We start from the raw sequence: 11,983 nt of genomic DNA, 5'->3' as shown, positions 1-11,983 counted from the left end.
GCTCATTTCAACTTGGTTAGCTTTTAGACGAAGGGTGAAGGAGCTTCTGGCGGTGTCAGTTGCCATGTTTCTATCACCACATCTTTGTTTATATTAGGCGATCGAGGGTAAACCTATGGAATTGGAGTTCCCAAATAAGGTACATATGCACAATCTCCGTCGGCCAGTTCCAGAGCTATAAAGTCAGAAGAGCTACCGAACCAGCCCCCCAACTCGTGCTTATAATAGTGTGAGAAGAGCAAGGACGATGACAAGTTCATAGGCAGGCAAGTCAACTTCCGGCCTTACACAACCGTACAAGTGACGGTTTACGACAAGTAGGCCCAGTGAACGAGACATGGATGGAGCACCTAGAATCAAATATATACTATCTCTATCCTACCTTTACACGAACTGGTAGCGAACATATATATTGTGCTGCATTGCCGGCTTGTTTGTGCAATGGAGCGATCAACGCCCCGAACAATGGCGCCAACACGGTGGCTACTGCTTATCTGCCTCGCCGGTGCGGCGGGTGGCGTACTCCAAGCTCGCGCCCAGCCTGACAGCAACGGTATTTTCTAATATTGATCCCATGTTCACAACACAATTTTACATTCTCTTACATTTCTTGCTGCGGAAAATTTTCATTTTCTTTTGCAACGTATGGATCGTAGGCATGCACAGTCGAACTGTGTACATGTTGTGTCTGTGCGTGATTGATGGATTCATCGCATGTTGTTTGTACTGAAGGGTTCATAAGCATAGATTGCGGTCTTCCAGGCAAGACGAGCTACGTGGAAGACACCACCAAACTCCCCTATACTCCAGATGCCGGCTTCACCGACACCGGCACCAACCACAACATCTCGGCCGAGTATTTAACCCCGTCAACCGGCAGGAGCTGGCACAATCTGCGAAGCTTCGCCACTGGCCCGCGCAATTGCTACACGCTCCTCTCTCTCACGTCCGGTCTCAAGTACCTCGTCCGAGCCAAGTTCATGTATGGAAACTACGACGGCCTTGACAGGCCACCCGTGTTTGACCTCTATGTTGGCGTCAACCTGTGGACGACGGTAAACATCACGGGCCCGGAAGGGATGGTGTCCACAGAGGTTATTATTGTGGTGCCGGACGACTTCTTGCACGTCTGCCTGGTGAACACCGGCGCCGGGACGCCCTTCATGTCTAGCCTGGAGCTCAGGCTGCTGCACAGGACACTCTACCCGCAGGCAACCACGACGCAGGGCCTCGTCCTCTCGTCCAGGCTCAACTTCGGCCCAACTAGCGAAAACAATGTCATCAGGTGAATCAGATACCAAGCAAAGTTTTTCTCCGGTTTTTGCCTCCCAAGCATATGTTCCCGGGTGAACAACAAATTTGAGAAACCAGTAACAAAAATCAAAACAATATAATAAAGGTTGTGGGAAATAAACATGTTCATGTCTTCTATCTGCAACTCTGCGTACAAATTGTAATGAAGAAAAGACGTATTTTGTGATCTGGAGAAAAAGGAAAAAATAATCTTTCTTGTTTTTTTTTTGCCTAGATCAAAATATGCCATTTCTTCCAAAAAAAATCGCATGCAGTTAAGGCACAACATGTTTGTTGTAACAAAATAGAAAATTATTGATTTTTTTTCTTTCAAATTTCCTGTCCACCCAGGGTATGTGGACTAGCTTGGCCTCCATTTTGAACATCCATTGTTTTCCTCTAAGTTTTCATTTCTTCAATGGCACTAACCCTACGTGACACAATTGATCAGGTATCCGGACGACCCACACGATAGAATATGGGTCCCTCGGGTCAACTCGGCAACCTGGACCGAGATAACAACGACGAACACGGTGCAACACGAAGAAGGCGACTTATTCGAAGTGCCGACTACGGTGATGCAAACGGCAATCATGCCGCGGCGGAACGGGATCCCGTGGCGCAGTCCAGCGACCCATCGCCAGGGTATATCGCCATCATGCACTTCTCCGAGCTGCAGCTCCTCTCAAGCAACTGCATGCGTGAGTTCTTCGTCAGCATCATCGGCGAGCCATGGCACCCAAACGGCTTCACACCCAAGTACCTCTATGGCAGCGCCACTTACAATAGCTTGCCCTCTCGGAAGAGCGAGTACGTCTCCATCATCGCCGCACCCAACTCAACACTGCCACCTGTAATCAATGCTCTCGAGGTGTTCTCCGTCATCCCTACTACAATCATCGGCACAGACTCCAGGGATGGTATGTGCATTCTGTATAGACACGTATAAAATATGTACATGACCACAATAGTGCACGCCTAAAAAAGAAAATTAAATCACAATTTTCCTAAAATTATTGTCAAACCGGATCAGTATCGTCTCAAAGTTTTTTGATCGACATCTAACCAGCCTCCTCTCAAGTCACTCCATATATAACATTATACTACTACTGACTTAAAATTGCAGTTACAATAAAGCTAGAGAGTGCAATTTTTAGGTGATAGGGGCAAAGGTGTCCCGATGTTTTGATGAGATAGCAATCGTTTTCTGTGGGAGTCGACTTTGACGATCTGACTACGAACGTGCGAAGACGTCGCGCCTTAGCAATCGCTAAATCAACTTCCGATGGATTATTGACCACGCCGGAGCACAATCAACCTGACCATGAGGGTCTATTTCCTGCGAGCAAACAAAGAACAAGTAAGAAACTAAGATTGCAATCTGGATATTGCGAATAAAAGAGGAAAGCTTTATTAATGAAGGTGGGGTTCTGTGACGCCTTTGTCTGGTCGTTGAACACAAACAAAGTACGCGAAGTTGCAGCTATGGCGAACTTTTAATCTAAACAAAACCTAAAGTCTAAACGACGCCCTAAGGGTTGTATATATGGAGGAAGAGGGGGGGGGGGGATTTCGTAGCCCTTGAAGGAGGGGTCCGAAACCATCCCTAACTCTTGTTTCCCCACACATACAGACTCTAAAAACAGCCTATACTCAAGTATTTCAAAATTACATGGGCCTGGCCCAATAATAAGCTGACGCAGCACCTATAATAGCCTCTGGACGAAATTTATGAAGTGGCATCTTGTATATTTTGTCCAAGGCTTCACGCACTCATTATTGTGGCTTCAAAGTCCTGAAATCATCACTTGTAACTTCGTTTTTGTTCCCCTTGCGCACGCCATCATCTCCATGCTTGATCTTGCTCCAATGATCATCCTTCTTGTCCAAGCTAGGCCCTTCATTTGCAAGCAAGACAAATGTATGCAATTTAGGCCGCATCATATTCTCATGAACATTAGAATCATTACCAAGAAACGAAAGTACCTGATAATTTAATTGGCGTGCGCGAGCTCTAGTAATTGGTCATATATATGTATCAGTAGGGGCTGTGGGTGTAACTTTGTTAGTGATGTCCTCATCATCCTCCCCTTTTTGAATTGAAGTCATCCTCGACGGAAACTCATCTTCCTCACCCAAGTAAGGCTTCAAATCTGCAATGTTAAAAGTGGGGCTAACCCCAAAATCTGTAGGCAACTCAAGTTTATATGCATTATCATTTATTTTCTCTAACACCTTGAAAGGATCATCGGCACGTGGCATTAGTTTTGATTTGCGCAAATTAGGAATCTTATCCTTACGTAAATGTAACCAAACAAGATCTGCAGGTACAAAGACAACATGTTTTCTACCCTTATCTCCAGCAAGTTTATATTTAGCATTCATACGCTCAATGTTTTTCTTAGTTAACTCATGCATTTTTAAGATCAAATCAGCACGTTGTTTAGCATCAAAATTAACCTTCTCCGAAGATGGAAGGGGCAACAAATCAATAGGTGCATGAGGTAGAAAACCATACACAATTTCAAAAGGGCACATCTTAGTAGTAGAATGCAATGAGCGATTATAAGCAAATTCAATATGAGGCAAGCATTCCTCCCACATTTTCTTATTATTCTTCAAAACAGCCCTAAGCATAGTAGACAATGTTCTATTGACTAATTCAGTTTGTCCATCAGTTTGGGGGTGACAAGTAGTACTAAAAAGCAGTTTAGTCCCCAACTTAGCCCATAAACATCTCCAAAAGTGGCTAAAAATTTTAGTATCACGATCTGAAACAATAGTATTTGGCACACCATGCAAGCGAATAATTTCACGAAAGAACAAATCAGCAACATTAACAACATCATCGCTTTTATGACATGGTATAAAGTGTGCCATTTTCGAGAACCTATCCACGACAACAAATATGCTATCCCTCCCCTTCTTTGTTCAAGGTAAACCTAAAACAAAGTCCATAGATATATCCTCCCAAGGAATACTAGGTACAGGCAAAGGCATATATAAACCATGAGGATTGAGTCGTGACTTAGCTTTTTGACATGTAGTGCAGCGAGCAACAAAGCGCTCAAAATCCCGTATCATCTTTGGCCAAAAAAAATGTGTAGCAAGTATATCCTCTGTCTTCTTCACGCCAAAGTGTCCCATTAATCCTCCTCCATGCGCATCCTGCAACAACAAAAGACGAACAGAGCTAGCTGGAATGCATAGCTTGTTAGCACGAAACACAAATCCATCGTTAACGACGAACTTGTTCCATGTTCTCCCTTCTTTACAATTCTGCACACCAATATCACAGGTATACTTGTTCCATGTTAACGACGAATCTGGATTGGTACGGTATGGTGCACGGTTGGGTAGCGAAGCACCGGGAATTAAGTCAATCTGATGCTCAATCCCTCGAATAGGTGGTAACCCCGGTGGCACGTCTTGTGAAAAGACGTCAGCGAACTCCTGCAAAATGTTAGTAACAGCAGGAGGCAATGAGGAAGGTACGTCCTCGAATGAAAATAATGCCTCTTTGCACACAAAAGCATAACAAACAGATTTGCTGAAATCTAGATCATCAATATCAGATTTGGTGGCCAGTAACATGCACTTTTCAATTTAATTTCAAAAGCAACACTAGATGGTTTATTATCAGGCTTCATTTGTTGCTCAAATTCTTTTTCTACAATCTGATTTTCACTCTTATTGTTCTCCTGTTTTGCTTTATTAGCTCTATTAGTATCATCTTTCAAAATGGAATCGGGAGACATAGGAAGTAAAGTGATATGTTTATCCTTATGAACAAGAGTATACTGATTGTTTCTACCATGGTGTACAGAATTTTTATCAAGTTGTCATGGTCTACCAAGTAATAAGGAACATGCTTGCATAGGTACCATATCACAATCAACATAATCAGCATATGTAGAGATACTAAAATGCACACGAACAATACGTGTTACCTTAACCTTGCCGCTGTTGTTGAACCATTGGATGTAGTAAGGATGTGGATGTGGTCGTGTGGTGAGAGATAGCTTCTCCACCATCTCCATGCTAGCCAAGTTGTTGCAGCTCCCTCCATCTATGATGACGCCAACAGAACGTTCCTTCACTACTTCCTTTGTATGGAACAAATTATGCCTCTGATTTTGCTCAGCTTGTGTGACCTGCACACTCAAAACACGTTGAGCAACTAAACATTCATACATGTCAGCGTCTTCAGGAGCCATATATTGCGTCTCATGATCAGAATCATCTCCACCGTGTTCGTCACGTGTAATAAGAGCCAAAGTCTCCTCATCATAGTCATTAGCGGACTCATACCCACCATCCTCAGTAGCAATCATCACATGCTGAGATTTGCATTCTCTCGTGTAATAACCTCGTCCCTTACAACGACGACAAATAATATCACTTGTGTGCCCTGTTGATGCCATGGAAGAAGAAGAACTCTGTGCAGCCCCAATAGGTGTGCTCTTGGCAGATAGTGGTGGTTGTGCCCGCTTCCTTGTATCACGGCTGGAGGTGGCAGCTGATGAAGATGTCGGTGCAGTAGACTGTGTGGAAGTAGAGGATGCACGCGGTGTCCATGATGAAGGTCGACCTACAGAAAAGTTAGTCCGCGCCAATGCCTGTCGATCCTGCACTTCACGTTCAGCTTTACAAGCAAGATGGAACAAACGAGTGATATTATTATACTTCTTATACTCTAGAATGGTCTGAATCTCTCTATTTAATCCACCCATAAAACGTGCAAGCATAGCTTCATTCTCCTCAACAATACCACATCTAATCATGCCAGTTTGTAATTCCTGATAATATTCTTCTACAGAATTTTTTCCTTGTCTTAAGCGCTGCAATTTTTGAAGTAATTCACGTTAATAATAAGGTGGAACCCAACAAGTACGCATAGCAGTTTTCAAAGCAGCCCAAGTAGCTGGAATGGGATATAATCTACAATATTCAGACCACCAAACACATGCAAAACTAGTGAAAGCACAAACAGCAGCAGGAACACGTCTCTCCTCAGGATATTGTAAACATGTAAACCGTTGTTCAGTTTCTAACTCCCAAGTAAGATATATATCAGGAACATATCTACCCTCAAATGGTGGAATATTCAATTTTAGTTTAGGAAGATGGTCATGAGCTTGTACCTCAGGTGGTGGTGCAGCCATACCGTTGCGATGATATGCATGAGGACGACCTGGTGGTGGTGGTGCTGGTGGTTGCACGTAGTTCTGATTTTGATCAACCTCATCCTCGTAATGGTCCTCCACCTCTGCAGTAGCAGCAGGAGCTACAGAAGCATCAATAGTAGGTACACCGGCACCAGAAGTTTGACCAGGCTCAAGGGGAACGCGTTATGCTCGTCCCACTTGATTTGCAAGGCGATGCTGTTGTTGTTGTTGTTGTTGTTGTTGTTGTAGAGGTGCGACAGGTGCAGCAGGCGGTGGAAGACGCGCGAGCAATTCATTGAACTTGTTATCGAGCTTTGTTCCGAATGCCTTCTCAATGCCATCTATCTTCTCCATGGCCTCTTCAAATCTGTTTAGCACATCTTCCACCTGTCCACTCATCATTTGCTGAAACTTATCATGAAGCTCCTTGTTCGTCATGTTCTCCCAGTCAGTCTCGTCGGCTTGTGATCCTGCCATGGTTAGCAGCAATAGAAACAAACAAGAATATGATCCTACAGACTACTAGAGAGTGGCAGTGGGTCACAAATCCGTCAAGCAAATCTCAAATTCTTAACAGTTCTTACCCAGCAGCAGGAGGTGATAGGCAACCTTTGTAGTCAAAACTCTCAAAACTTGGATAAAGTGATTACCACGGAGAGTCAAACGCACGACGTAAATGTATGTGGAGCTGGGAAGGCTTATAATATGGTAGCAAAAAAGGTCAGAAATAATCAATTCAGAGATGCAAAGTTGAATAAACGCTCAACGACGGTACTGTGCTGGTCCTAGGCTAGACCGTCCTAGAGACGCGAACCTAGGACACTAACAAAATCACGGCGCTGCACGTAAGCAAGGGAAAAGCACACTCTGAAATTTTATTTTTCTTGCTCTTTTTTTTGCGCTCCTCTTTTTTTTGCGCCTCTTTTTTTTCGAAAAATCACTATAATGGCGAGTGTCTCAAAACTCTTCCCAAGTCAAACTAATAGTATAGGCACGAAATTTTTTGGAATTTGTTTTTTCGGAAATCAGGGCTGCGATGAAGAAAAAGTGCGACAAAAAATCACTATGATGGAGAATGTCTCAAAACACTCCTTGGGACCTAAAAATAGGATAGGGAAAAATATTTTCGGTCGCCGAAATTTTGGCCTAAAAACTGCCAGGGGGTCTCTAGACTTTTTTTTAAACCTACTCAGGCAAGGAAACACGAATCGGAAAATAGATGGATCTCGAAAACAAACCTAATATGAGAAGAACTCGGATTGGTGGTGGATATATGATGGTAAGATATGACAGCGGTGGTGGTATATGGCAGCGGTGGTGGTATATGGTAGCGGTGGTGGTATATGGATACGGATCGGTGGTGGTATAATGATACGGATTGGTGATGGTATATGGATACGGATTGGTGATGATATATGGATACGGATTGGTGGCGGATAAGCGGTGGTGGTAGATGGCAGGAGCGATGGAGATGGTGTGGCGGCGGCGGCGCGACAACTTGTGAACAGAACTCGAAACTCTAAGGGAAACTAGACGCTAAGACCAGCAACTTGACACGACGATGCAAACCGCAAATTCAACAAAGCAAAATATTGAAAAGACTATGCAAAGGCTCAGACTGGTTCGGATATGATAAACTAACCCTAATTTTTTTTTTGGCTTTTTCGTGGACTGTAGGTATGAAGAACATACTCGATCTAAACTATGAAAAACTGTAAAATCTCACCGAACAACCTGGAAATCTGATACCACTTGATAGAGGCGAAGGTGTCCCGATGTTTCGATGAGATAGCAATCGTTTTCTGTGGGAGTCGACTTTGACGATCCGACTACGAACGTGCGAAGACGTCGCGCCTTAGCAATCGCTAAACCAACTTCTAGGGGGTTATTGACCACGCCGGAGCACGATCAACCTGACCACGAGCTGCGAGCAAACACAAAACAAGAAAGAAACTGAGATTGCAATCTGGATATTGCGAATAAAAGAGGAAAGCTTTATTAATGAAGGTGGGGTTTTGTGACGCCTTTGTCTGGTCGTTGAACACAAACGAAGTACGTGAAGTTGCAGCTATGGCAAACTTTTAATCTAAACAAAACCCAAAGTCTAAACGATGCCCTAAGGGCTGTGTATATATGGAGGAAGAGGGGGGGAATTTCGTGGCCCTTGGAGGAGGGGTCTGAAACCATCCCTAACTCTTGTTTCCCCCCACATACGGACTCTAAAAACAGCCTATACTCAAGTATTTCGAAATTACATGAGCCTGGCCCAATAATAAGGTGACGCAGCACCTATGATAGCCTCTGGACAAAATTTATGAAGTGGCATCTTGTATATTCCGTCCAAGGCTTCACGCACTCATTATGGTGGCTTCAAAGTCCTGAAATCATCACTTGTAACTCTGTTCTTGTTCCCCTTGCGCACGCCATCATCTGCATGCTTGGTCTTGCTCCAATGATCATCCTTCTTGTCCAAGCTAGGCCCTTCATTCGCAAGCAAGACAAATGTATCCAATTTAGGCAGCATCATATTCTCATGGACATTAGAATCATTACCAAGAAACGAAAGTACCTGGTAATTTAATTGGCGTGCGCGAGCTCTAGTAATTGGTCCTGTATATGTATCAGTAGGGGCTGTGGGTGTAACTTTGTTAGTGATGTCCTCATCATTAGGCTTAGTAGTATGTAAGTTTTCATATGTTTTAAGGCAACGGAGAATTAGCAAATGTGAACCAAACAATTGGTGCTACTAACTGCAGTGTCTGCCATGCTGCGATCAAGACAAAGTATAAAGTGCTGAAGAACTGGATGGGTGACCCATGCGTTCCTAATAATAAGGTACTAGATCGGCAACGCGCCTTGTCGCGAGGGTGACGGTCCCAACGATATGGTCAACCGATGGAAGATCAAACGGCATGATGTATCAGTATGAAGGCAAGTTTTAGCACATGTAACAGAACAACCGATTATCTGGCCGGTTCAAGAGTAAGAAGAAACATTCAATATGTGTCAGAAGAGTAACATCATCAAGTTAAACATGGGCATGAGACTATCAAAGTTAACCCGTGCCAGAAGCAAGGCAGCATCCACTACGGTCATACGAATAGAAAAACTAATTAGCTAACATTAAGTTCAGTAATATGAGCAGAAACATAAGAGAGAAAAAGACAACAATGGCAATGGAGGCGATAAAACTACGAAGCCATAGTTAGGCATACAATAGATAGCTTGGTTCAATTGCCTCCGTGAGTGCCATTGCATATGAACTTGCTGTGAATAGTTTGTGAGATAGATGACCACAAAATTATTTTGTATAGGCAATGCACTTGAGATTTGCTTTTAAAGCATATGGACAGTGAGCAATGGTTTCCCCCTTCTAATCTTGGAAGGCGAAGACCCAGATCTGTTATTCTTTGATCCCTGCCGCCTCGACAAAATTTTTAAGACCAAGAGGATTGTTGACAGCTTGGACCTAGCAAGATATGTCGTAGTAATCGTTAAGAAATCACATTGGTAAGCAACACTGGAGGGCACCGTAGAACCAAATATATACATGTTGACCATATCTTAATCATGATAGATCCAGTTTTCTGAAAATATAAAGAACCAAGCTTCTATCAAGCCTAAACCCACTACTGGAAGCAAAGTAAATTTCCTTATATACAGTGACTCTACCGGCAGTTTGGTTTGTTTGCCTGTGTGGGTGTTGACTTGCTTCAGAAGTCATAGATACAAATAGAAGCATAATAAGTGGTTTTAGAAAATATATCAAGTTCTAAAGATAAACAAAACTACTTTCAGTATATATAGTAGATGCCATTGCAGATAACACTCCAATACTAACATTAGAAATGTAATCTGGTTTTGGTCACACCATCAAAAAATTAGATAAACACCAGATGGCAAAGAAAATACATGTTAAGCCTCCATCCTTGTGATTATTATTTTTCTTGTTCCAGAGCTCCTGTACAAATGATTTACATGGTGATCCGGAAAAAGTTGAAGCAAGCATATAAATAGTGACCCTCCTAGTGAGTGAATAAAATGTAAAAAAAACTCATTTTTATTTAGTGCAAACTATGATTCAATCTTTCTTCTTTTTCCAACAAAAATGTTAATATTCAGAAGGTAGTTGGAGACAGGGCTACACCTTATGAAGGTTTTAATCTTACGGTTCAATGAATTGCATAGGTAGAGCACACAGTTGATGGATTCAAACTATTTTGAAGAGATGATGTGGCAAGGCTAAGAAGATGAAAATAATTAAGAAGAATAGTTCATGCTCAACAACTTACGAAGATTTAACTGGGTAGTGCCTCATGGCAGTCATCAACCTTTGAGCCGTAGAACCGTAAGATCAAACTGAGACTCAAGCCTGCATAACCATAGGAAGAAAAGGATCATCAACAAAGAGGACAAAGTGAATCAGGAACCAGTTCCTGGTTCCTCTAAAAAATCATTCTAAATGACAAACTGTGAGAAGAAAAAAGAACTGGTCTAATGACATAGATGTGTTAACCGGCAAACACTACCAAGTCAGATCAAATACTCAGCTTATTTCTGTCCCTTTTCAATATTAAGAACGATTATTAAGTAACCAGGTACATAACAAAAACAAATAATGCCTACATAGTAGCTCATCTCTCTTAATACATCTACACTGATTTCGATGTACAATTTAGGACCAATAGAAAACCAAAAAAACACAAAAAAACTCACACAATAAAGCTAAAACTAAATATTGCACGCCGTCGAGACCTATCTGGCGTGCAACATCTCTCACTACAGAAGGACATCGGCGTCAATCACAGCGGTAGGGCCATCAGCATAGCCAACAAGAATTGCAGGCCGAACTACGGTCACAGCTACTAACTCCAACATATTTTTGAACGTAGATATGATACATGATTGAGAATACCTAATCAGTAAAGCACCACTACCCAACCATAAACATAGAGGAAGTAATATGAGCCGAAATCACTAATGGCATGAAAAATTAGAGCATGTTTGACATATCATTTTGAAACTACAAATATGAAATAAACTACAGCCAAGAAAGAAAACATTAAGTAGCTAGAGAGCATACACTGCTTTCTAATAGGAAAGAAGGTAATTTAACTCGCAAGGTACTGCCACTGACTTCCACATGAAAGAACGAAGACAACTTTTGTAATCAATGTCTGCCATGCTCATGTTTCTTTTGTAATCAGTAGAGTAGTTGCAACCATGCGCATATCACTAAGCAAAAAAAGAGAAGGTCACGACTTACTTAATGTTTGATGGCGGCAAGAACCACGATGGCATCGGCGGCGGTGGTGGCGTCCGATCGCCAACAACCATGCATATATCAAGTGCCATGATATGTGAAGCAAGACATAGGAATACAAGACGGAAACAAAACAGAGGCACACATGATGCATACTTTACCATACAAACTTAAGGCAGCAAGAGAGGCCCCTATAACTTGCTGGGAGCATGTCTTTCTAGTATAACAAAGTGCAGCTTACTCTTCACCAGATTAAATC

At 42.5% G+C, this 11,983-nt stretch overlaps 1 protein-coding gene across 1 annotated transcript; it reads left to right on the top strand.

The window, feature by feature from the left end:
- The first annotated feature begins 441 nt into the window (after positions 1-441).
- Positions 442-1,289, top strand: LOC123165835 (putative leucine-rich repeat receptor-like protein kinase At2g19210). The gene is made up of 2 exons (XM_044583573.1): positions 442-553; positions 733-1,289. The coding sequence occupies exons 1-2, from the start codon at positions 442-444 to the stop codon at positions 1,287-1,289; spliced, it is 669 nt and encodes a 222-aa protein (XP_044439508.1).
- Positions 1,290-11,983: the final 10,694 nt, after the last annotated feature.

This window comes from Triticum aestivum, chromosome 7D (assembly GCF_018294505.1).
Source record: "Triticum aestivum cultivar Chinese Spring chromosome 7D, IWGSC CS RefSeq v2.1, whole genome shotgun sequence".
Lineage (NCBI taxonomy): Eukaryota > Viridiplantae > Streptophyta > Magnoliopsida > Poales > Poaceae > Triticum > Triticum aestivum.
This window is presented reverse-complemented; position numbering and strand designations above follow the sequence as displayed.

Bases quoted from the DNA above. Each gene is read 5' to 3' on its own strand.
- LOC123165835 (XM_044583573.1), top strand. From the start codon at position 442: ATGGAGCGATCAACGCCCCGAACAATGGCGCCAACACGGTGGCTACTG. The intron at 554-732 runs GTATTTTCTAAT...TTTGTACTGAAG, and splicing joins CGCCCAGCCTGACAGCAACG to GGTTCATAAGCATAGATTGC.